Genomic DNA, 26235 nt, shown 5'->3' with positions numbered 1-26235 from the left:
GAATCTCAAGTGACCTTGCACTGAGCACAGAGCCCGAAGCAGGGCTTGATCTCACAGCTGAGGGGCCGACCGAGCCACCCAGGCACCCCTGTTCATCCAATTTAATGAACCCATGAACTAACCAATTTTAGAACCCTTCTGTTTAGAGCCACTCAACACCCCCGCCCCCGCCAGAAAGAAAAGGCTAACTCCCCCAGAGCGGAGCACTTCCAGACCCTGCATCTGTTCAGCTCACATCCTCAAACCGTGACTGTTTGTTGTGAGATGACCAGCAGGGGGCAGCCTATGAATGGGAGAGCGGCTGCAGTCCTTTCAAGTTTAAGGGCCCGTCTGGTTACAAAAACAAACTCAGAGACCCCAAATTCTGTTTGCCACCTGCCTTACTTGTGTGGGCGCCAACTGCCTTGTAGGTGCGCTCAATGGGCCCACAGGACTGAGGTTTTACTCTGGAGGAGATCTTGATCTCTGCTCACCGCTGGAGCCGGAGGTGTAGGGTAGGGGCTTCACAGAGAGTCTCCCCCCACCCCTTCCCTCTATAGTCAGGGCTAGGCTGAGGGAGGTGGGTCTTCCTTTTGGGTGCACCGGCTGGCCCTGTCTCCCCCAGCTGCCGACTGTGCCCTATCCCTCTAGTCCTGGACACAGGCTCTCAGGGAGGGTGGAGGCTGAGTAGGGCCCTGACCCCCCAGAGACCACCTTCCAGGGCCAGCAGTGTCCGCAGTACCGGGCTCCCTTCCAGTCACCTCACCTGTGGAACCCGGAGCTCCCACCAGGGAAAGATGGAGGACAGGAAGTTATGACCCAGACAGGGAAGAGATCCCTTCCTGTGTGAAGAGATGGTGGGGTTCAAGGAGGAAAGCAGTGAATCTCAGTAAGAAGGGGTTGAGGGTGGGAAGGGAATCATCTTCCTTCTTAGGGGCAGAACTGCTTCCTTGGATCTTTCTGGACGTTCTCCTGGGAAGAGGCCCCGCCTACCTGCCCTCTCTCGCCCTCCTCAGGCTGGTCCAGGAGTCTTCCTGGGTGCCTCACTCATTGGATTTGGAAACTTCACAGTACAGAATGAGGGTCAGGGTGACATCCCAGACCAGGGTGTCTACAGAAAGGCCTGGCCTTTCTGCCCAGGGAGGGGAAATCTGGAAATGAAGCCTCAGGAGCCAAGACCACAGGCACTTGCTTTATTGTTCTATGTCAGGGGAAAACTGCAGGCTGTCTAGAGATCTGCTTGTGCCTAACCAAGCCCAGGCCAACCTCTGAGGATTTCTGTCACCCCTGGGTACAGGGTAGGCTGAAGCTCCCACTCGGTGGGGGTTAGACTCTCCAGTAGGTCATGGTGGCTGACTAGGCCACATCCCCAGCTCTGGGCTACATCGTGGGTCTGCCAAACAGTCAAAGAGAGGCGGGTGTCGGCCACCACACACACCCCCTTCCCACCCCTGCCAGCCTGTGTCAGGCTCTCCTTCCCTGAATGCCCAGGCTGCCTGGGCCAGTGGAAAGTCATTAGTAAGTTGGGAACTAAACTACATGAAGTTCTTCCAGAGAAGGAGTGAGATTGTCGTGCCCTGGAGAGGCCCTTCCAGAGCCCAGGGCTGGGAGAAGAGGACCCTCTGAAGTTTCTGAGGGCAAGGGCTTTTCCAAACACTTTGTGCCAGAACTGGGCTCAGTTTGGTCCTGGGGTGGCCGTTACCTCTCCTGTGTGGCATTCTGGGGGAGGTCAGACAGAGCAGACACTGAGGCTGGGTGGAGCCTGGCCAGGTGGGTGCCCTGAACAGCAGCCCCCTGGGGGACCTACAGACAACTTGGGGAGAGGCTGTACAATGACTCCTCCCTGACAGGCTGCTGGGATGAAGATGGGAGAATAAATACAGGGGCCTTCCGGGAGAGAACATGTTAGAAGGGGCCAGGCCTGCAGAGCATGCGGACATCAGAAGAGGGTTTCCAGGTGGTCTTGGATCTCACACAAGGACCTGGGCCCTCAGCTGTCCGTCACGTCAGAAGTGGAGTCAGACTTTCGGTGATGCAGTTCTGATTCTTCTGGATAGTAGGTATGTGGGTGCGTGTGGGTTTGATTTGACTGTGTGTGTGTGCACACATATTATGCAGGACGTAGGTGTGGATGAGTGTGAGCTAGGGAGGGTGTGTTCTTTCCTCGCCTGGATACTCGGTCTCTGGGGATCCTGAGTGAGGAGCTGGCTCCCCAGATGGCAGAAATGTGTGAGGGGTGGCATTGGGGGGTACCTTCTTCACCCCCAAGCTGCCAGCTGACAATCAGTTGGCTTGGTGGCTTAGGGGACAGGGCTGGTTTTCCTTCCTTGACCTTTAAGGTGGGCCCCATGTGGGCGGCCAGCGGGGATGTCCAGGCCGGATGGAGGCCAGAGTGGCTGCTGGGCGTGGCTCAGGCTAGGGCCATGGGCTTGGAGCTGGGGCTGAGGTACACAGAGGGGCCGGCAGGGGCCGCGGAGGGTGTGGGCTCCAGCTCCATGAAGGCCGAGTAGAGGGTGGTGAGGTGCAGGTCACCCAGTGCCCCGGAGGCCCCACTGCCGGGTGGTCCCAAGTCGCCGGCCCCGCTGCCTGTCTCTGCCAGACAGGGCCCTGGGGGGAAGCCATGGGGTGGGGGAGGAGGTGGTGGCATTGAAGAGGATGTTGGAGATGAGGTCACCAGTACCAAGGGGTCAAGGGCCAAGCTGTCATCCTTCAGCTGTTCCCACAGGTTTCCTAGTTGGGGGAGAGAACAGGAGTCACTGGGAGGTACCGAGGAACCCTGTGGACCCCCACCCCTTGGCTCTTACATGCTAAAAAGACCATTGTTGGGGTGACCTTGACCAGGGAACAGACTGTTGGCCCCAGGGAGTAGCTGGAACCCTCCGATTCCTCTGCCATAGCTTAGATGATCTCCGGGGCTCTTATTTTGCAGTGGGGGCGGGGGGTAGCCAAGGACTTGAGAGCTGGCCCTTTGAAAGGAGGGATGTCTGTGCTGTGCACTCCCAAGTTAGCCTGCAGAGGGAGCCCTGGTGCTCTTCCCCCTCGCTGGTGCCCAGGCTTCCAAGGAAGGCAATCTGCAGTCAAGACCAAGGATCTTCTTCTAACAGTGCTCCTCGGGACCCGATGAAGTCCTCCACTGCAGGCCCCAGGGAGAGCAGAGCCTGGAGCAGAGACTCTAGGGAGGAGTCATTGCTGCTACCCCGTCCTCCTCTCTGGGCTGTGGATCTGCATTGTGGCAGGCCAGGGCCTGGGCATCAGCGCTGCAGGGATGGAGGAAGGGGGTCGGACTAAACCCCAGACTGAACTTGGCTGCTTGGGTTCCAATCCTTAATCTCCTTCTTCCTAGCCAAGTAACCTTGAATAAGTTACTTAACCTCCATGTGCTTTTGTGAAAGGGGTTTAATAATCCTTCCTCTGGTTCGAGAGGCCCAGAGGAGAGGGGGCCCGTGAAGCTGATGGTCCCCGGTGAGCGCTGCTCCCCACTTCTGGCTAGTTCTGGGCTGAGGCTCTAGCTGTGCATTCCTAACAAGTTTACCAAGACCTGGGCTCCAGGACCAGGAGCTCTGTAAGGGTCAGCAGTCTCCAGCTGCCTATGGATGTCCTCAATCACCCCCGTGCTCCCAGAGGGTCTGAGGCCTGGGTCAGCCACCTCCTCCAAGCCTCCCGGGGCCAGGACCAGGGACTGGGCACCCACTGGAGTTTAGGTCTGAACGGATGGACTTGGCCGTGTGCAGAGATGGGGCGGGCAAGGTGGAATGGACTTGATAGAACCCCTCCCCAGATTCCTATCCCGCAAATCTCGGCAGGGCCTGCCTAGTTCTGAGGTCTTGCATTCTTCCCCGGGGGGAACACCTCTCTCCTTCTGCCCTAAAAGATGAGTGAGAAAACACAGCCGCTTCTTGGAATGTTCAGATGGGCAGTCGCTCACAGCCACTATTCAATGGCACACTGGACTTTTTCCCAGCTACCTGGAGCTGGGAGTGGTTTGATGATGGGGTCCATTGCAACATGTTCAGGGGTAGCAGAAGGAGGGGAGTGGGGGCAAGGACGTTTCTCTTTGCCCCTTGGCACCCCTGGCTGGCTAGGGACTTCTCCGTTTCAACTGACCAGAAACCTGGCAGCTAGCTAGGCCCCAGCCTGGAGACTTGGAGGGGATGGGCCACACCGTTGGACGCACCTCTCCAGCCCTTTCCCATCTTCCCTTTTCCGCCCCCAGCTCACCCTGGAAGTCAAAGTCGGTGAGAGAGGGGTTGATGGCGTCCAGGTCAGTGCCAAGGTCTCCGTCTGGGAGCAGAGGGTCCTGCATGGTCCTGGCAGGGGAAGGCTCAGCCAGGAGCTTGGCACTGTGGCTGGGCGGGGTGTTGGCGGGCAGAGGCGAGTCCTGGGGTGTGCCTGGCTGGGCCCGCAGCTCCAAGTGCCCATCCGGCTGCGGGAACAGCGACTGTGGAGGTCCGGGAGGGGGCAGGCCCGGTGAGAGGTGCGAGTATGTCTGCCCATAGCAGGAGGACACGTGTCCCCCAAGTAGGTCCTGCAGGGGGTTCTTGCCGGGAATGGGGCCCGGAGCTGGGTGGATGGAGTGCAGTGGCTGGGAGAGCCCAACTGGAGGGGCCAGGGGCCGGATGGGGCCTGAGCTGGTCAGCCCAGGGGGTGGGCAGCCCAGCAATGGGGAGCCCAGCTTCTCCCTCTTCTCTCCAATGAGGCTATCCAGCTCTTCTGCGAAGGCCCGAGAGAGAAGAGAGAGGGACACCGTGAGACCTCCCTTTCCCCACAAGCCCTCTCCCCAGCCTTGGAACCACTCAGACCTTCACTCATTGATAAATTCTCTTTGCTCAGCTTCTCTCCCTCTCCCCCTCCCCTCTACTGTCCCCCTCGCCCTGCTCTTAGGTGCACCACGCCCTTCCTTGCGTTGCCCCCCAGCCTCTCACCCGGCTTGGCCATGCTCTTGCGCACGGCGATAGGGTCTTTCCTCTTCCACTTCTGCAGTTCCTCCTGCATCTTGTCGATTTTAGCCGGATTGAGGGCCCACAGGCAGCCCTTGCGAGAGGAGCTTCCCGATTTGTTCTCTACCTTCTCAAAACATTTGTTGAGAGAGAGGTTGTGGCGGACAGAATTCTTCCAGCCATCGGGTGCCGTCTGCCGGAGCAGAGCAGGACAAGGTCAGGGTCAGGGTCAAGTAGCCAGAGCCAGGTCTGGGCTCCAGAAAACTCCTTTGCCCTCTGGGCACCTAACCGCCACCCATTCCAGGGCTTGTCGTCGTCCTCCTCAGCACCCAGCCTGCGTCTGGCACCCTTCCGGGGTGGGGCAGGGGTGGGCAGGAATCTTGGCCGCAAATTATTTTCACCTAAAATCTGCCTTCATCCCCACCGCTGGCCGACCCTTCTGAGGACTGTCGAGGTGATTTGTACAGGAAGGGCCCGTTCCCTGTCTGGAGCTGGACCACCCCCCCGCCCCGGGTCTCCAGGCCTGTGCTCCGAGCCCTGTGCCAAAAGCAAACTCACAACACCCAGGTCTCCCCAAGGAAGCTAGGGGATGATCCTTTCCCTGGGGGCTGCCTCATCTCTGCTTGGGCAAACCCTGGAGGGAAGAATGATGGGTGAGGTCGTATTTGGGTGTGTGCCCGTGTCACATATATGTTGTGTGTACAGCTGGGTTTGGGAGAGAGAGCGAGGTGTGTGTGTGTGTTTGGAGTGGGGGGGGATTGGTTATGAGTCTGTGTGTGCTTGTGCCCCTAAATATGTCTCCCTGGTGTGAGCCCGTCTCTGGGGTGTGGGCCTGTGAGTTCCTTTGAGTGCAAGGATGTGTGTGTGAGAAAGTCTCCCTGGGTGTGTGGGGGGATCCATGACTGTATGTGGGTGTGAGTGTGCGGGGGCCCCGGTGGGGAGGCCAGCCCTAGGTGGGGAGTGGGGGGGCTCGTGCCAACAGAATAAACACCCATTAGGAGGCCCGGTCATGCCACCAGTGCAGTAATTGTGCCCAGGGAGGGTTGTAAAAACCATTAGGCTGACTCAGTGGGGTGAGAGGCGGTGGCGAGGGTGCCAGTGGGCTCCCCCCATCCCCCCACCTCCAGCTCTGTCCCAGGCTCTGTGACAGTCCTAAGCCCAGCAGTGGCTGACGGGTGGGCAGAACATGGGCTCCAGCCAGTGGGGCCCCCACACCCTCAGCCCCCGTCCCTTTTCCCTTTCAGCTTGCAGTTTCTGCTTAATGAGGGGCGGCCACGCCCTCCTCCCCAGCTCACTTGCCCCAGGGAGCAGCCGGGCTGAATCACGCCCCGCAGAACTGGGTCCTGATGCCAGCGTCACGGCAAGTCGCTGGCAGGAGCTGCTGGATTCTTTCCCAGGGGCAGCTGGCCGGGGGCAGGGGGCTGGTGGAGATGACCCCCTTCAAGGCTCCTGGGGTTCAGGAGGAAGGATTCTCGAGTCACCAGACCGGTCAGCTTGGGATTCACCTTCAACTCCCACGACAGTCTGTACTAGGAGTCAAGGCTGTGTCGCCTGATGGGCAGAGTTAATGTGCACTGGGCCCTTTTATGGGCCCATAAATCTGTGACTTTTGGGATGCCAGGGCACCCCCCCACCCCAGCCACTTCCTGTTTGGAAGAGGGATGGTCGGCAGTAGCAATTATGCCCAGTGGCTGGACACTTCCCCAGTCCCGTAGCCCTGACTCATGGGGCTACAGGACGCCCACCTCCATTGCCTGGGGCATGAGAGCTACCCACCCTAGGGTCCACTCTGTTCTTGTTGGGGAAAATGACCCTTCAAATGAAGAGTGAGCGATAAAGGGGGCCGGCCTTAGGTAGGTCAGAGGGGAAGAGTCAGAGTTGGAGGGAATGGATGAGCCAACTGGTCCAACCTGACCATTTTACAGATTGGGAAACTGAGGTCCAGGGAAGAAGGGGCCTGGCCCTAGATCACACAGAAGACAGTGACAGAGCCCAGACTCCAGCTCTGTCCCCTTATGAAGGGCCCTGCCCAGGTCACCCTATAGAGCTGGCTTCACTACTGGGGCCTGTCCCATCCTCACAGATGCTTTCTCTCTGAAGTCAAATGTAAACTCAGGAGTGAGGGAGTGATGCAACTGGCTAAGAACAACAACTAGAACCAAAAAAAAAAAAGTTGTTAGACCTCTTCACTCTTCAGCCCCATAAAACAAGGATTACACGGCTCCCAGGAAAAATAATTAAGCCAGGAAGATGAGATGCAGGGAGGGGCTGGGGGCCAGGCCAGGAGTTGGCAGGGAGGAAGGGCTGAGAGGAACAGGGCAGGGCCCTCACTTCCCTCTCTCTGGCCTGGCCCTTTGAAGCCCTATATAGGACCCTCCAAAAGCTTTGGGGTTAGGGAAGCTCTTATCTCAGGATCTGTCGGGATATAGGGGCAGCCCTAGATATTGGCTTTGATGCTTTTCAGATCTCGGAGACAGCTCCCTTCCCTCCTCCTCTCCATTCCAGAATCTCTGGTGGATGACGGTATTTCCCCCTTCTCTGGCCAGACCATGCTGGCCAGCTGACCCACTCCTCCTTTGATCGCCACGTGGCAAATTCAAACTTGCTGGAGTATCGGGTTCAGATTACCCTCAGGCGGGACAGTTGGGAAGCCAGTGGGGCTAGAGACCACCTTCTGGCTGGTGGGAGCTGAGTTCTGGACCTGGGCCTCAGCTCCCACTTTTGGCCTGGCTTGCAGATGAGATTAGATCCATCAGAGTAGAGACCTCAGAGAAGACACTCCTCACATACAAGCTCTGATCTCCCTTGCACCCACCCTGGAAGCAGAGGTCTGTGCTGGAGGGTATGGGGGCACATGCCGAGAACAGAAGTGGGTGATGTGAAGCCAAACAGCTTGAGCCACCAACCCATCCCCCCTGTTGTGTGACCTTGAGCAGGAGGAGTACCCTGTTATGTGTTTGCCTATCTGGAGAGAAGGGCATCTGTCCCACCTCTAAGGAGGGAATCTGATAGAAGCCCCTTCCGTGGATGACAGGAACTAGAGGTTGCACAAAGGAAGGTCAGGTGAGCCACCGAGTTCCCTGAGACACTTGAAGACCATGAAACCCACACCCTGCTTTTTGGCAGCACTGCTGCAGAGCCTGCCGCCCACAGGGACAGATCTTAATCTCTCCCTGGAATGCAGTGGGTCCTGGGGTCCCCCCCTCCCCTGCCCCCTGGCTGGCTGGAGCGCTTACTCTGATCCCTCTAATACTACAGCCTTCTCGGGGGCAGGGATGGGGACAGCCTCTCATTTCTTCCCTAGCTCTCTCTCTCTCCCCACTTGGGGCAGGTAGAGGCTTCTTGAAGCCCATCAGGACTGAGATTTCCGCTTTCCACCAGCATGAGGTTGGATTCCAGCCTGCTGTGCAACCTTGGGTGAATGGCTCGAGCTCTCTGTTCCTGATGCAGAACTCTCTTGAGAGGAAGTGTGGAAAAGAGGAGGCAAGTTCTCTCCTGGTTTTTATTCTAACCCGTGCTCTACCTTCCCGCTGAACCTTCTGGCTCAGAGAGGCCTGGCTCACCCAGGACTTGGGGTGGGAGGATTCGGGTGGATCTTGGGCTCACCTTGAAGTAGGGAAAGTGCTCTGTCATGAAATTGTAGATCTCGCTGACAGGAAGGCTCCCCGTTTTACTGTTCTTAAGGGCCATGAAGATGAGGATGCTGAAGGCAGAGAACAACCTTGAGGGTTTGAACTTCTGAGCAGACAGGGAGTTTCCCCCTGACCTGCCCCTCCCCACCCCCTTCCTGCCCGGGCTAGAGTAGTTGAGGAGAAATAATCCACTGTGGATTTAGGTGAGAGGCTCTATGATGTTGAAAGGAGAAAGGATAAGAAGGTGTCCACTGACATCGGGAATTACTGAGATACAAAGGTCTTGTGGAATCTGAGAGATCAGGGTTGTCATCCTGGCCTGGCCACTCACTAGCTGTGTGACCTCGGGTGAGTGCCTTAACTTCTCTGAACCTCAGTTTCCTCAGCTTTGAAGTAAGGAAAGTAATAGCTACCTCAGAGTTGTGAGGATTAAGGATGATGCCTTGAATATAGAAGGCACTTGTTAAATGGAATCTGTCATTATCAGTCAGCCCTCAGCCAACTGCACGCTGAAGGGATGGAACTACGGTTTCTTGAGCCCCTACAGTGTGCCAAGCATATTCTCTCACTTAATCTTTCCAAAGGCCTGAATCTTGCTGTTCTTTTTCATTTTTTTCTTAAACAGAAAGATTAAGGAACCTGCCTGAGGTTCACATCTAGTCAATTCAAGAGCCTGGACCTGAACTCTGTCTTGTTGGCCTCCGAGGATGGGGCGTGCTCTTTTCTGTGCCCCACCCTGCCTCCCACAAACCCCTTCTCTGTGCTCGGGGCTGCTGTTTGAGTTCCTTGTCCTTCCCTGAGCTTGGACACTGGCTGATGACCTGATCCCATGCGGGGCCTGGCACACAGGAAGGAGGTCAGGTGTCACTGTGGATGGGAGGAATGAAAGCTCAGGGGAAAGGTGTTCTAGATGGGCTGGAGGTGTGGGCTTGGCGCTTATAACCCCAGCCCCAACCCTGCAGGCGCTGGCTGCCTGAGCTGCATCTGTAGACTTCATTCCTCTCTTATTTCCAGGAGAGCTTTGGGGGTTGGTCTTCGCTCTGTCCCTAGGGCTGAGCCTCCCTCCTCAACTCTTAGTCCCAGGCCCTGGACCCCATGAGGCCAGAACTTAGGGGGCCCAATCTCAGGGCACCAGCCTCTGCTGAGCAGAGCCTCTGACATAGCTCCACGGGGTCAGACAAGGAGGTCAGAGGTGATCTAGTCTATCCGCCTGCCCCCATTCAGGAATCTCCTCTCCAGCATCTTCTCGAAGCCTGCTGGGTATGATTTCCATCCTCTGCCATCATCTTGTACCTTGAGGATTCTGTGCCTCAGTTTCCTCACTGGTTCTCTTATCCCTCTGCCTTCCACCCCAGGGGGGCCGGGAAACATACCTGTAGGAGTAGATGGGTTTGGGGAAGAGAGGCTGGTGCCCATCCGTGCTGGCCTGAGGTGCGATCCGCTGGTACGGATAGTGTGAAGAGCCCAGGTAGGGAATGGGGTAACCACCACCACCTGGTGAGTACTGTAGGGGTCAAAGGGGCAGAGTGGTTGCCATGGTAACCGGTGTTTCCCAAGGTGGGGGAATCCCATCCCCCACACCCCATACACATACATCCAGAGAGAGAGCTGAGGCTAGATTCTTCTCTCCCTGGTTACTGGCTCCAAGAGCAGAGCCATCTGAGGGGGCTGGCCAAGGGCGTGGACATCTGAGGGCCTCTGAGGAGATCCCCATCCCCAGATGTGAGATCTCAGAGACTTCAAAGCTCCTCTCCTCCAGTTCCTTTCTCTAGGCTGTCCAGATCCTCCGGTTGCCATGGCGATGGGGAAGCAGCCCAGATGGGCCAGAGCATGTGAGGCCCTCAGACTTCCCCTCCATTTCCAGAGCAGCTGGGTCAGAAGTGGGGTGTCCAGGCCAGGCACTCTTTTGCTGGGCACTGCCACCTTTTATGAGTTTCAGTGGCTCTTTGAAAGGGCCGGTCATGGTGGTGGGCAGGTGGGGGTAGGAGGTGATTTTACGGCAAAGGGAGTGGCTGCGGTGCCAGGGGTGGTGTTTTATGGGGGCAAAGGGGGTAGGAGACTCTGACTCCCCCATGTGCTCCGGGCTGAGGTGCTCTTTCCAGGTCACCCGAGAGACACTTGGTGCCTGAGTCACCCTCTCTGCAGCCTCTATAAAGCCCTGGGTGCGGCCATCTTGTGGGGGGGGGTGCGGAATGCAGAAGGCATCAAAGCAGGCACCGTGAGGCCACTTGAGGTCTGGCAGCACCTGAACCCCGCTGCGGCTCTGTCCCTGATGGGCCAAGCTGCCTCCGGGACACCCCCTGCCCCAGGTCAGACTCCAAGCCTCAGGAGGGCTTTAGCCATTCCAGCTGGGCTCCTTGTGGCAGCGAGGATGACCCCTCCTGGTCTCCCTTGGTGCCCCTCCATCTCTTTCTTGCCTCCCTCCCTCACGGCAAGCAGTCTGACCACCTCCCCCCACGGTATCCTCCCCCCACAACATGCCTGCCTCCCTGGCTTGGCCAAGATCAGGGCCAAAGCTAAAGAGCCGGGAGTAGAACCTGCTCCACAGGCAGGTCCTGTCTCAGCGCCAGGCTGCAGGTGGATGGAGCTGGGCGCTGGGCAGCCACTTGCTCCGTCTTGCCCGGTGACTCCTGGGATCTGCCTGGCAGCTCTGGGGCTCTTTTCTTTCTCTTTTGTAAAAACCTGCATCCCATGCCAGTGTGGGGCAATTACCTGGCATCCTGGCCATGTTGGAGGAGCTGAGGCTGGGCCGTGGGGTGGGGGAGGAGGGATGGGCCAGAGATGATGGGGTCGTGGAGCCTTCCAGGTGGGAAGGTCCCCCAACCTCCATGCCTGGTCCTACCCTGTCTCGGTGAAAGGGAAGTTAGGGGACAGGGCTCCATAGTAAGACAGTGGCAGACCCAGGCGGGAGCCCATTGTTGCCTTTCTGCTCAGTCACCCCACACATTCCTTTTCTCTTGGTCCCTGTCTTTGTTGGGATCTCCTCCTCTCTCTCTTTTTGGTTCACATCTGGGACGTGCCCCATTCTCAGCGCCACTCTCTTTCCTGAGACTCTCCGTCTGCAACTCTCAGATGAACCCCACCTCCTCCTAGAGAAGGGCGATTGCTTCCTTCCCCAGAGGGCCCTGGCCCCCCACCCCAGGGGGCCCTGGCCTCGGGCGGCCTCTCCCTGGGGATGCAGACATGCACACTCACATCTCATACCACATGCACACTTCATACCATCACACCTCATACCACATAGTATCCTAGGGCCCACCTGTCCCTGACCCACCTGATGGAAGGGGGGCTGGGAGGGACAGTACAGGTGCTGCAAGGGGGGCTGGTAACAGTACATCCCAGGGCCGGTCTCCAGAGCTGGGGGCTTCACCTTGATTTCTGACCCCTGTTGGAAGGCAAAAAAACAGATGATCAGGTGAGGCCTTGGTTTTCTTCCTCCCTCCCTTCTGTGGCTTTGAAACTTGTATGAAAGCAACCTCTCCTCTACTTGCCCCAAAGCTTAGTCCTAGAGACCAAATGGAGAACAGAGAAGGTCAGAGATCTGTTTCTGAGGGAGCTCAGCAGGTTAGCCGTGGAGCTGGAGCTGGAATCCCTAACCCGCACCTCACTTCAGGTGAGAGGCAGAGGGCAAGCTGTCCGGGTCGGGGTTTGGGGTGGGGGGACTGGCGGAGATTTGACAATGGTCACAGTGAGGTGGGGTGGGGTCAGAGATCTCTCTGGAATATCGTGAAGATACAGGGCCTGATCCCATGCATCAAGCCTGGCTTGGGGTCTGCTCGCTTTCAGAGCTGCCAGCCTCCGGGAGCAGGTATGTGAAGGACACCTGGAAAAATCCCACTCTACAATTCCCACTGCAGAGCCCTAGCAGGGGGAGCACAGGAAGTGGCCAGACAGGTTGGCCCAGCTGGTGACCCAAAGCCCCGCCCCTTCCTCCTTGGCAAAGCGCAGAGGAGCTCTGGCAGGCTCCTTGGAGGGGGCCGATGAGTCCTCCCCACTCTATCTCCCGGCCATCCTCAACTCAAAGGCCTTTGCGGCCTGCTCTGGGGAGTCTCCCTCATTGCTGGTCTGCTGGAGCCCCACGGCTGTTTTACCCTGGCACAGAGAACCTGGGTGCTAGCGGCTAGGCTCTGGCTCTCCACGGGGAGTGAGCTCCCCATGGGGCCTCCAGAGTCTAGCACAAGGCTCTGCCCTGAGTAGAGTCAGAGGGAGTGCACAGCTAGGTACTGGAAGGTGAAGAAGCCCACTCTTCCTGGGCTTCCCGGGGGCCTGGGGAACCAGCATCTGGGCCCCGAGGATCGAATCAACTGTCAGCTTTCTGGATGCGCCCTGGGGTTGCTGATGCAGAGATATAGCCATAATCATAGAATCTCAGGCCTGGAAGGGCCAGCAGCATGAGGTCCAACCGCCTCATTTGGAAGATGATGGGGCTGAGCCCACAGAGGGGAAGGGACATGTCCGAGGTCACCCTGTGAGTCGACCAGCTAGCTGTGGTTCTCTGGGCCCAAGCCCCTCTTCACTGCACAGGAGGGAAGGGAGTGGGCTCAAATCTCAGCCTCACTTCCTATAGGGCCAAAGGACATCTTGGGAAAGTCACTTGATTTCTATGGAATGTCGGTTTCCTCAGCTGCAAAATGGGGATAGTGGGAAGTCTTTCGAGGGTGGTCATGAGGATTAAATGGGGCACTTGAGAGAAAGCCTCTGGCACGATGCCCGGGGGCTGGCAGCGAGTGGATTTAGGGGGCAGTAGCTAATATGACACCCTCACTATGAGTGACTGTCACGTTCAATGGGCCTGAGGAGAAGCCATCCAAAGGGCCCCAGAACCAAGGGTCCTGTCTTGGCTGCTACTGGTAGGTACCCAACCCCTTCAGGCTTTGTTGGGGTGGCTTGGGGATGGAGTAGGAGCCTGTTTGAGAATAAAAGGTGAGGAGAGCTGGTGAGCATCTGAAGCAGGCACAACCCAGCCTAGCCCATTCGTGCCTACTCTCTCAGGGACCTCCAAACCCTCCTCTAACTTTTCTCTTCCCAGGGCAACAAGACTAGGAGGCAGTTCCTCTTTTTACATGAGGCCCAGAGAGGTTAAGTGACTTGCCCAAGATCACACAACTAGTGGGTATGACTGTGGAAGGATATCCCCACTTTCCAAGGTGCTTTCAAGGTATTTCTATGAATATACCCAGGCCCCCCTTCTGGGCAAAGAATAGGGTCCGGAAGTGTCCTCTGAGAAACCGGAAGCCCTCTCTCAACCCGTGTATGCTGATGCTGGAGAAGGAACCCTTCTGTGGCTCCTCCCTAACTCCCTAAACCCTTTCTCTTGGTCTCTGGAATGTGTTTTTCTTCTCACATTTGCATATGGGCGGGTAGGTCTGGCTGGGGATTCTTAAACAAACAGAGAAGTCACACGCAGGAATCCTGACTCAGGAGCCTCTGGGAAGCTGCCAGCTTCCTCAGCCTGACCTCCTGCCTCCCCTCACCTTGGCCCCTCCATGGCCAGGGCAGGTCAGCATCACACTCCCCTCCCCCATATGGCCTGGAGGCCAGAAAGAAGCTGAGACCCCAGCTCTCTGAGCTTGCTGCTTCCCTGGAGCCCACAGACCCTGAGTCCAAGATGGGGAAGGTCTGGGAAGGGAAGGTGGAGTTTGATCTCAGAGGACTCATCTTGGGCTTCTGGGAATTAGGACCCCTTGGGGTGGGTGGGATGCCCACCGGCCACTGGTACTCACCAGGACTTGGGGGCTGTGCTCTTGGCTGGGATAGGGGAGCCCGTTGCTCCAGGCCTCTGCTGAGAAGCCAGGCAGGAAGGCCTCAGCCTCCCCGACATCCACAGGGATCTCCTCGAAGGCCTCCAGCGCCCCCGGGGTCTTAAAGGAGTGTCCATCAAGGGCCAGGGCGGTCTGGGCCTCGGGGAAGACGTCCTCATGGAAATGCCGCTTGTATGGGTGGTAAGGCCCATGGCTGCCCTTGAGGAAGCGCCCAGGACTGCTTGCTGGGCCCTCCTCAAAGCCGAAGCTGGGGTACTTGTCTGAGGGTGAGAGCCGGAAGGGGCCCGGGCCTGGGCCGGCTGGGCAGTGGACTTGCTCAGGGCCTGGTGATGCGACGCTGGGGCTCTGTGGGGGCAGTGAGGGTGCCCTCTCTGGGGGGCCGTCGGGCACAAATGATGAGCAGCTGAAGCCGGCAAGCTTCTGGGGCGGACAGAGGGTAGAGAGCCTGTGAGTAGAGGCTGGACCAGGACCCTACTCTGGGCTAGGGTAATGGGGACTGCGGCTGAGCTCTGGGTGACCCCCAAATGATTGAGGAGACATAGACTGCCCTTGGAAGCCCTAATCTGATGAGGGCACTCTGCTCCTGGATCTGAGATGCCCCAGGTCAGAGAGATGCACAGCCCTGCCCTGGGAAAGCCCCAGATGGAAGGGATAAGCAGAGGTGGGGATCCGAACCCTCTGGATCTTGGAGTCACTGGGTAATTTGCTCACTGCTGGAAGGGACAAGGCAGATCCCAGGAGGTCCCCTGGGGTTGGGGGGGACTGGTCCAGCTGCTGCTGGGCTGTGTTTGGGCCCAGGTGCTGGGTACTTACGTTCTGTGAGGCAGGGGAGCCTGGGAGGCCCGGTGCCTGCATGAGGTCCCCCTGGGGCTCGCCCTCCAGTCTGGCGGGGCCGGGCAGTGTGGCGTCAGACTGCGGCGGGAGTAGCGACACCATCACCCAGTCCTGGCCTCGAAGAAAGCCGGCTGTGATGAGAGTGAGGACTAGGGTCCTGGGGTGACCAACCCCATGCTCACACCCTCTACTCCCACCCCATCCTTGGGCTGGTGCCCTCACTCCAGCCAGACATCTGGTAAGACAGAGAGAGACAGACAGACAGACAGGCAGAGAAACAGACACAGTGAGAGACAAACTCGAGCCAGAAGGAAGCAGATAAACAATGAGAGACAGAGGAAGAAAGCACAGAGGGAAGACTGGAGAGAGAACAAAACACACCAGGTGGGAGGCCCCCTTACCCCTACCCCAACCCCCTTCCCCATGAGGGAGAGTTGGCTTCTCTGGAGCTCAGCTGCGGATGGTCCCCTTGAGACCCCGCCTCTGGCCCCTATCTCCCAGAGAGGGACAGGACTAGGTGACCATTGCCAGCTGCCTCTGCTCAGGGGCCGAACAGGTGGTCGGTCTGGAGAGAAGGGGACTGCAGAGAGTGGGTCAAGCCCTGACCCTCACACTTCTCATGCTGCAGGTGACCGAGCCCTCTGTAGAGGTGGGACCTGTCACCGATGCCACTTCAGGGACTGGCATGCCCAGGGTGCCCCTGGGGACTCGAGGAGACCTGGCTGCCTGGTGGTCCTGTGAGCCTGGCCCGGCCCCGGGGTGCCACCACTGGCCCACTGGGCGATGTTTGGCATGGGCTGTTTCTCCTGCCGCCTCCAAACTGCCTCTTATACCTATGTATATACGAGAGGCCCTAACCTCTTTTTTTTTTTTTTTTTTTAATATTTCAATTTTGGGATGCCTGGGTGGCTCAGTCGTTAGGCGTCTGCCTTTGGCTTGGGTCATGATCCCAGGGTCCTGGGATCGAGTCCCGTGTCGGGTTCCCTGCTCAGTGGGACCCTGCTTCTCCCTCTGCTCCCCCTGATTGTATGTGTGCTCTCTCTCTGACAGGTGAATGAACAAAATTTTAAAAAAATAAATTTAAAATTTAAAAGAAATTTCATTTTCAAGTAATCTCTACACCCGACTCAGAGCTCAAACTCATAATCCCAAGTTTATCCCAAACTCATAATCCCTGGCGTCCCCAGGCCACTGCCCTTTCTGAGTTTTGGTTTCACTATTTGAAAACTAGGGCCTCGCACTAGATGATAGCTTAGGACTCTTTCAGCTCCCACTTCTAGAAGTATAGAACCTTGTCCCCGGCACACCCCAGAGGTTGAGAGGACTTAGGTCCAAGCCCTTCCTTGCTAGCTGTGTCAGGGAAGCTCTCAGAGCTTCGACACCATCATTGACAGAGCGGGAGAGAGGTAGGGCCTCCCACCGAGGAATGCTGTAATAAAGGAAATCACACACAGGAACCATTTTGCACAGTGCCTAGCATACCCTAAGTGGTCTCCAGATGCCCGCTCTCGTTATTAATATCCTTATTAGTACAACTTTACTATACTCAGCCTCAGCTTTCTGCCTTCCTTCCCCACCACCTGCCAAGGACAGTTCCTCTGGAATGTTCTTCTCTTTGCCAAGTGGCCTCAGATAAAGCCTGCCATTGGCTGAGGGCCTGCTCTGGGCTGGCCTCTCTGTAAGCGATTTGGAAAGTTTTCTCATAGGTTTGTCAGAACAAACCCATAAGGAAGGTTTAAGCCCACTTTAAGCCCACTTTACAGCTGAGGAAATTGAGGCTCAGAAGGGTTACACGACTTGCCCAAATCACATAGCAAATCCTTAATAGAGTCAGGATTCAAACCCAGCTCTGTTCGCTGGGCTCCTCATATGGTTTTTTCATTTGGTGGGGGCCAGACTGAGAGTGGGCTGAGCTGGGGGGTGCCAAAGAACAAGAAAAGCGTGAAGTTCACACTCACTCCCTCCTACCCGAGACCTCTGCAAAGCAGATGAGGGTAACTGTGCATTTCCCAGACTGAACTCTCTCGGGAGTGCCCTGGGGGACCCCATGGTGCCCAGTCTAGGATCTGCATGCCAGGGAGGCATGAACTGTCTCTTCCCTTTGCTTGGGGGGTGCCGTGAACAAGGAAGGGAGGGCATTTGCCCCAAGTCCCTCCAGGGATCAGTGGCAGAGGGGTCTAGTAACTGGGGTCCAGATGAGGGGGGCATGGGGAGGCTCTCCCGCCCCTTCAAGAGTCCCTACCGCCCCTTCTCCATGTCCCGGCACCCTCTCAATCATAATGCTAAATGCGGCGTGACCAGGGAAGCGCAGAGCTGGCCGTAACTGGACACCACAGCGGAGCAGGCATGGGGCCCGGGGTGCAGGGCAGCCTATCTCCGGCTCCGCATGACTGATGGCCCGCCCCCTGCCCCCCACACTGCCGTTCCCTGGACAGTCCTGGGACAGCTGGGGCCTGCCTGCCACGCCTGGATGTGGCCCAGGGCTGCTTTCCCAAGCCTCCTCCGGCACCTCCACAGGTGAGGCCGGGGCCCTTTCGTCTCCCCCAGGTCTTGGGCTTTGGAACCCATGGGGGGGGGGTGGTCACTCCCCTCTCCCGAGGCAGAATGGTGTGTGATTAAGAAAGAGCAAAGGTTTTAGGTTTGGTCCAACCTGACTTTGAGTCCCAGCTGTGTCACCACCTGGCTCCTCGATTTTGAAAACCCCCTGTAATTCTTTGTATCTTGTTCCTCTGATGAATGGGGCTTGTGGGCCTATCTCCCGGGGTCAGATGAAGGGAGATAACGTGTGAAAGATGACTGGCCCATAGCAAACCCTCAAGGACATGTGTCACGCATTTGGCCTTACTGACCCAGGCCTCTGGTTTCCCCAACGGTCCTGCAACTTTGGGCCTGGCAGGCCTGGGGAGATCGGTCAATGTCTCCCCAGGAGGCAGCTGCCCTCTCTGCCTGGCCTTCACTCAGCCTGGCCTCTGGGGGGCTCAGATCCCAGCTCTGCTCCTCTGAGAGCAGGCCGCACCTCCTTCTGAGGGCCCGACCTTCCCGGAAGGCCCCCTGAAGCCTCTGCCCCACTCCCACCCTTGCATCAGCCTCTGCGTCCCAGGATATCATCTGGAGACCTGGCTCACTTCCTGATCTCAGAGACCTCAACTGAAGGCTTTAGTTCACACACAGCTGTATGATGCACATGGACTTGGCCAAGCCCCATAGACAGGCTTAAAACCAGGGAGTGCACACAGAGCTCAGAGGTCCACTGCCCTGGAATGGTCTTCCTGCCGAGCTTCCTCTGGGTTGGTTTTATGAGGGCCCACTCCTGACTCAGTGGTACCCTTTTGGTCACCTCAGACCAGACTGTTTTACAAATGAGGAAAGGAGGCCCGGAGAAGAGGTTCAGTGACTTAGCCTAAGACCACACAGCCCCTGAAAGAGGCGGTTCCCTGCCAAATGCATCCAAAAGAGGCTGGGCAGGGGAGCCTGGGTAGCTCATTTGTTTTTGTGTGTGTGTGTGTGTGTGTGTTTTTAAAGATTTTATTTATTTATTTGACAGAGATCACAAGTAGGCAGAGAGGCAGACAGAGAGAGGGAGAGGAGGAAGCAGGCTCCCCGCTGAGCAAAGAGCCCAATGCGGGGCTCGATCCCAGGACCCTGAGATCATGACCTGAACTGAAGGCAGAGGCTTTAACCCACTGAGCCACCTAGGCGCCCCTGGGTAGCTCATTTGTTAAGCATCTGCCTTTGGCTTGGGTCACAGTCCAAGGGTCCTGGGATCAAGCATCGCATTGGGCTCCCTGCTCAGTGGGAAGCCTGCTTCTCCCTCTCCCACTCCTCCTGCTTGCGTTCCCTCCCTCGCTGTGTCTCTCTCCATCAAATACATAAATAAAACCTTAAAAAAAAAAAAAGAAAAGAAAGGAAAAGAAAAAAGAAAAGAGGCCAGCCTGTGGGGCTTTGATTGGTATAAGTAAGGGGTCCTGTCCAGCACAGGAAGGAGCTCACTGTTGGGTAAGGGAGAGGGCTGGGCTGGTCCCCGACCCCTCCCTGGAGTAGCTCTCAGTGACCCTGAGGTTGGATGATCTAGTTCAGAAGCTCTAGGGTCAGGATTGAATCTGAATCCCAGGAACTGCAGGACTTCGGTTGGGCAAGGTGCTTCACTTCCGTCCCTGGGCCTCAGTTTCCTCATCTGTAATAGAGGGCTAATAATACATACCTCTCTGTAGCATTAGATGAAATATTGCTTGTAAATAGCTTAATGCATAGTACATACTCAATAAATAGTAGCTATTAGTAATAATTAGCAGTGGGGCAGAGTTAATTTAAAGCATGAGCTCTGGGGATGGGGGAAGGAGGACTCCCCCCTCTGTCTCCATGGCATCATCCACCTGCACTGGTGGAGGCTAAACTTCCCTCCCCTTGACTCTCTGGCCTCAGAGATCATGCCAGCTATCCCCCTGTGGTAGATGGAGCCAGGGTCCGTAGAAGCTCCCAGGGAAGGTAGGGAGTGGGGAGGGCTGCTCTATTGCTTTAGATCTCTCAGGAGGCTTCGCCAATGGCTCCAGTGTCCTGAGGCTAGCATCCACATTCAGAGGGAATCTTGGAGTCTAACCTCTATCCTACCTGCTTTTGTTCCAAGGAACACGATCATGAGTGTGTGTGTGTGTGTGTGTGTGTGTACGCACGCGCAAATAGCAGCAAACCCATGGGGGAGGTCCAGTCAGCTCACCTCCTCTCTCAGATCCCAGCAGCTACCAGAAATGACTGCCATGACCCTGCCGCTTAGTGTGGGCTCCCCCGATCCACAGCCTGCCCCCTTCCTGGACTGAAGCTGGGCCAGGGCTCTCAAAGGCAGACTGTGCCCTGAGGTCCCTTCGACTGTAAGGATGACCGACCTACCGACCGATCGTCCTCCTGACTCTCCATCTGTAGAGCACCCTGCAATTTTACAAAGCTCTCATATCTCTCATCTGCTTTGTTCTCCCTCTGCCCCAGAGGGTAACAGGCAGTGGTGTGCTAGAGACAGCTACTGTGGTCTTGCAGGAGCCAACTGTGCCCACGTCTTTCCAGCTCCCCGTTCTGTCAAATCAGACTGGATTGGCCATGGTGTAAGCATTTACCCATGGACATTAGCAAACACTACAAATCAGAGACTTTTTTAGGGGGTGGGGGTGGGAAGAGCTCGTTGGTGAGCATTGACCAGCACAGCACCAGGAGAGGGGGCAAGGTCATTAACCCCATTTTTCAGGAGAGAAAATTGAGGTCCAGAGAGAGGAAGGGACGTGCCCAGTGCCCTACAGCTAAAACTGAAAATCCCGTCTCCCGAAACTCCGGGCACAGGAGCCCCAGCCACACCCCCAAACACACAATAACCCTGACCAAACAGGGTCTGGAGACCAGCTCAGTAGCTCAGCACCCTGTCTACCCTCGGCTCTCTAAGCTACCTCTCCTCTGCCCATGATCCTCAGAGAGTCTCGGGGCATGGCTAGGGCTGGAAGAAGGACACTTGATCTTCCTTGGGCTCAGAGGGAAGGCAGAGCAGAGTCCCTGCTCCCTAACCTGCTTAGGGAGCACGATAGGAAGAAATTCCCCAGAAAGCATGACAGCAGGAACAACAAGGAGCATCACTGCGTCCTTGGTCTGTGCCCTTCTCACAAACAGCCAGGCCCTGTGCTCCCTCTACCCAGGACATCTCCCCACTTCTCAGAGACCCTTCTCCTGGTGCCTTAGAACTCAGGCAGAAGAGACCATTTGGAAGAAGTGGGAGGCGGAGGACCCCCTGTTTGCCGATTGTGTGACCTTGGCCAAGTCATTTTCTCTTTCTGTACCTCTGTTTCCTTATAAGTGCAATGAGGGGTCGCAACCATTTGCATCTGAAGTTGCTGACACTGGTCCTGCCTCCAGCAGTGCCCATGTCCTACGAGCTGTCCGCGGGGCCTCCCCCGTGCCGTGCCTCCCTAAGGGACCTCCCTGAGGAAATCCTCCAGTTACAGCTGGGGGGAATTATTATACCCCAGAAGAGGATTTATTATCCTCATGTTATAGATGAAGGGATTGAGGCTCCCGTTAACCCTACTTAACCCGAGTTGGTCTAGCTACCAAATTATATGACCCCCTCCCATCCCCCCGGATTCACACCTGGGCCTCAGAACCTGTGTGCCTAACCATGACACTCCCCGGCCTCCGCTCAGGGACCCCTCAGCATCCTCGCTCCCACCTGGGAGCCAGAGTGGCGGGCTGGGGACAACGTTGGAGGTTCCCTTGGGAGGGTCTGTCTGTCTCTGCATCCTCTGTGGGCAGCTGAGTCACAGAGGACACGGAGGGCCCTTCCTGGGCTCTCTGCACACTCCCTCCCACTGGGCAGCCTCCCACCCGCCTTTATGAGTGGGGAGGAGATGGTAGAGTTCCGCCTTAATGGTTTCTGTCACTGGCTGCGGCAGCATGTTTTATGAGAGGTGGGGCCCGGGCCTGGTGCTGCCGGTGGCCCCACCCAGGACTCCGCCCTCCCGGCCACTGGGAGGGGGCCCCTGGAGCAGCTCAGTAATTACCTAGCTGGGGGAGGCCACGAAGGGCCCTGGGGCTGCTCCCGAGGCTTGAGCACCCCAGGATACTGGGAGTGCAAGTGTGCCAAGAAGGAGGGAGTTTCTCCATCCTCTCGTCCCATGCAGGTTGGGGGTTCAGAAGCTGAAATTCTGGCCCCTCTGGCTCTCCACCCGGCCTCAGTTTCAGGAAAAAGGGTCAGCTGCCCTGAGATCTGATTAAAGTGCTGTGAGAGGCAGCCTAGGGACAGAAAGAGCAGGGGGAGGAGTGGAGAAGAGCAAGCAGCAATAGCAAGCAGCATCCCCCTCATGGGATGCTTTCCTCAAACCTGAGCCAAGGACACCTGCCGCTGAGCCATTCCCATCCCCCAAGACAGAGCTGTCCCAGAGCCACTGCAGTCGTTCCCCTGCGGCTGGAAACCGACTGGTCCTAGACTGGCACTCGGTGCGCCCATCCTGAGAAAGCACTTGAGCCCCCTTCCATGTCTGGGGCTGACCTGGAAGTTCTTCCAGATATCGAACCATAGTCTCCCTTGTCATTTTAGTCCTCCTGCCCTATTCTTCCCGCCATCCATCAAGGAATCCTCCAGAGGCAACCGACTCATCCCTTCTCTGGGGTGGGTCCCAGCCTTGCTGTGGATGCCCGACTCCAGCAGCTTCCTATTTTCCCCCACTCTCCTTTGCCGGGCATCCTTTCCTTTCCACCATCCCTGGCCACCTCTGAACAGCTTCCCATCTCTTTGGCCCATCCCCAACCCTGCCACCCAGCTCTGGCCTCGGAGGAGCTGAACCCAAGCACTCACAGTGGGCTCGGGGCCATGGCCACCATCACGGCTTCGGGGAGTCATTCAGCCCAGCAACACCCAGGGAGCCTCCATCGAGGTATAAATACTCCCACATGCCTGGACCGGCCCCCTGCCTGAGGGCTGGGGCGGGGCTGCCTCCCCAGGCCAGGCAGGCAGGTCACGTGCCCCATAAATGCCACAGGACCACAGGCCCTTCGTGGCAGCCCCGGGGAGACCAACTGGGGCCTGACCTTTCTGGATGGATGGACGACGGATGGGTGGATGCAGTCTACAGGGGGACGGATGGACAGATTGATGGGTGGACTGATGACTGGATGGGAAGCTGGACAGCTGGATAGATGGACAGATGGAGAGACTGATGGATGAATGGATGGGGAACATCCCTGAGGATGTTCATTTGGTAAATGGGAACCCGGAAGGGTTGCTTGGTTTTAAGGAAATAAGAAATGCCACCCTTCATGCTCCTATCCATTCCTTTTGAGACACACTTCTTCCCAAGACCCCTTTTCTCCTAGAAAAGACTGTCCACCTAGTCACAGTCCACTGGCTCTAATAGGTTCTCCCTACTCCTTAGATGCCCCTTTCTGGAGACCTAAACACCCCAAGAGTAAAAGAGATCTTTTACTCTTACTCTTGAAGATCATTCATGGTCTGCCTTTTCCTCCCTCCTGCCTATTCCCGAGCCCAGGCTCTGCAGCCATGAGCCCACCCCAGATCTTGCTCCCAGAAGCAAGGTTAGCTTGCTCGCCAAGGTTAGTAGGAAGAAGAGGAGGAAAATTCTCAATTCCAAGAACATGAGCCCCTTAGATGGGCAACTTAGAGAGGAAGGTGCCCCTCCCCTCTACCTTCCCTCAGGGGTTTTTATTTTTTTATTTTATTTTTTTTTTGAAGATTTAAAAAATCTATTTGTTTGACACAAAGAGAGAGAGCAAGAAAGAGAGAGAGAGAGAGATCACAAGTAGGCAGAGAGGTAGGCAGAGAGAGAGGGGGAAGCAGGCTCCCTGCTGAGCAGAAAGCCCAATGTGGGGCTCCATCCCAGGACCCTGAGATCATGACCTGAGCCAACAGCAGAGGTTTAACCCACTGAGCCACCAAAGCACCCCCTCCCCCGACCCAGGGGTTTTTAAAAGCATAATTGGGTCTGATGGTGAGAACAAGCTTGGCAAGGGACTCGTAGATAGACAAAGCAACCAGGCACCACTGGGGGCTTGACAAGAGAGCTGGGCTCCTGGAGGGTGGGGACTCTTGCCTGCTAAAGCCCCCCAGGGGGACCAGCGTGCAAAAAGCAGTGTTCTGAGGCCCCAGATACTGATCTCCGGAGAAGCAATTTCCTTCTAAACCTCAGTCTTCCCAACTGTGAAAGGGGCCAAAGAGCAGAGGGTGAGGTGGGGAGTGATGGAAGGAACAGGAGGATTTTTCACAGATTATGAAATATGGCCTCATTCTCCCTTATGACGAACTTCCTCCAGCCATGCATGCTGTCTGAGGAGGTGGAGGAATGGGCGGGTGGATAGGACTACATTGCCAGCCTCTGACCACCAATTAGCTCGACAGACAGTCCTGTGTTCAGAAGTCCCCCCTTAAGAAGTCACTCAGTGAACCTGTCGTCCCGTCCCTGGCATCCTGCGGGCCTCATGGATAGTTGGCTGAGATGCCGATGGGCTATGGTGTGATTGGCAGCTGAGCATCTGAGCTCGGAGACTGATAGGGATGACTACAACCTTGTTTTACCTCATCCCCCTAGCCTGGCCGTTATCATCTCAGAAGCCCCCGGCCGCTCCACCAAGCCCCCTGCTCCCTCCCTTTGGTCCTTCTGACCAAAGACCTCAGAAGTGTTCTTTCCCAGCTCTGCCATCAGCATGGGCTAGGACGGCCATGAACCTCAGTTCCTCCTGTGTTCAGTGGGATCATCTTTGCCCTACATAACTCTCTTGGCTATCCTGGAGACTGACTGAGGACTCGGAAAATCAAAATGGTTGGAAGAAGCTAAACTGACATCACTTTTTTCTGGGTCTCCTGCTTCCTCCCCCGAGGTCCTGGGCCCATGGGATTTCAGGAAAGGGTTGGGGGCTGACATCATTCCCCCTTCAACCATTGGCCCTTCCCAGGGTGTTCCCATGGGGGAAGGTAAGAGTGCTCCCATTCAGTTGGTGGGCCCTCTTTGCCTACCCACCCTAGTGGGGGCTCGGGACCCCCCACCTTCCCTTGGGCCAGGGGCCTCTTGTGCTCTGTACATTTTCAGAAGACCTGCTCATTATTACCAGCCTATTCTCACGGGTATGAATTCTGTCATCACTACTAATAATACAGATCTAGTACCAGACAAATCCTTCAGGGTGCGGCCCCTCCCCCCAAGTCATCCAGAGCCCGTGCGCCCTCCTCCAAGGTGGGCTGCAAGCTAACTGCTTGAGTTTACCCAGCTGGAGAGAAAAGAGCACGGGAGGGCCCACCCAGCCAAGCCCTTTCTCCATCTGACAGATGAGGAAACTGAAGGGATTGTGAAAGGGGCTATTCTCCACTACGCAGGTATCTGGGCGCTGGTTCTTCCTCCAGGCTCCCCCAGACTGGGTGAAGCCAGCCGAGTGCCCACTCACTCCCTTGCGCATCTGAGGAGAAGGATGCAGAGAAGCAGTTCCTTCTGGGGGTGTTTCTCTGAACGCATCTAGTTCGCGGGCTCCAGTCCTCACCTTTCTCCCCTAAGCATCCCCGGGTCCTCCCCAGGGCTTGGTATTGTCAGCCCAAAGAACTTTCTCTCCAAAACCCTTCCCACCTCGGAGAGCATGGGAAGGCTCAGAGAGGCTGAGCCTCCTCTCCAAAACCACATGCTCTGGAGGGCCCCACGTGGGCTCCAGCCACCCCTCCCGGAAGGAGCCAGGGACGTCTCTGACGGTGAGCCCTGCTGCCTGGGCTCTGCTAAGATCGCTCTGGTTCTGCCTAGGGGAAGTCTGATCCCTGGGTTTTCTGAGCTTGTTGATGTGTGTGTGTGTGTGTGTGTGTGTGTGTGTGTGCACATCTGATGGCTTCCAAGACTGACAGACTTGTGTAGTGTGGGACATGGCTATGGAATTTACAAGTGTAGGTGGACTCCAAGTGTCTCCGGGCAATCCAGCTCCAGTGACACGCCCCATGCTAGGGGTGTGTGTGTGTGTGTGTGTGTGTGTGTGTGTGTTGGTGGCCAAGCCGGCTGTCATTTGTCAGAAGCAGTAGTTTCAGGCTGGAGGAGCAGGGCTTCAAGCTAACTGATGAACCATCTTCCCATGAGCTCGGGGTGGAGGTTAGGGGCGGAACTCCCAGTGGGCTCTCTGGTTCTTGGGGGGGTGCCCACCCCAGTGAGCTCCCAGAGTAGCCAGGACAGCAAGGGTTCCCTTTCTTTCTGTGACTCACAGCTGGCTCTTGGGTCAAGTTTCTTGAGTGATCACGATTCAGCTAATTCTCTCTCCGGCCCCATTAATCTGAGCTGACTAAGCAAGAACCACAGGCAGGGTAGAGACCCAGGGATGCTCACGACAGCAGTCATTCCTAAACAACCCGGCAGGTTTTCTGGCTTCAGCTTCTGTCCATCTCTCTGCTTTGGGGCCAGCCATGCCTAACTGGATTGGTTATACTTGAGGCCCCCCCAAGAAAGCTTGCTGCTACCTCCCTCTGGGGCCCTCTGGGCGTGTCTCTCCAGCTTCCCCCTGGCCTGCCACCCACCTGCAATGCAGAGAGGTCCATCTGAACATCAGACCTCAACTCGTCTTGTTGCACTTGACCTCATTTTT

At 56.8% G+C, this 26235-nt stretch overlaps 1 protein-coding gene across 1 annotated transcript; it reads right to left on the bottom strand.

Annotated features, from left to right (window-relative positions):
* Window positions 1–1164: 1164 nt before the first annotated feature.
* Window positions 1165–15396, bottom strand: FOXN1 (forkhead box N1). The gene is made up of 8 exons (XM_013053549.2): window positions 15124–15396; window positions 14272–14730; window positions 11823–11933; window positions 9922–10052; window positions 8523–8619; window positions 4902–5109; window positions 4198–4689; window positions 1165–2709 (listed from the first exon to the last, which is right to left on the bottom strand). Exons 1-8 carry the CDS (start codon window positions 15244–15246, stop codon window positions 2390–2392), a joined length of 1941 nt encoding a protein of 646 aa, XP_012909003.1. The 5' UTR covers window positions 15247–15396; the 3' UTR covers window positions 1165–2389.
* Between the last annotated feature and the right edge of the window lie 10839 nt (window positions 15397–26235).

Source organism: Mustela putorius, unplaced genomic scaffold (genome assembly GCF_011764305.1).
Source record: "Mustela putorius furo isolate JIRA1106 unplaced genomic scaffold, ASM1176430v1.1 tig00003962_pilon_pilon_pilon, whole genome shotgun sequence".
NCBI lineage: Eukaryota > Metazoa > Chordata > Mammalia > Carnivora > Mustelidae > Mustela > Mustela putorius.
This window is presented reverse-complemented; position numbering and strand designations above follow the sequence as displayed.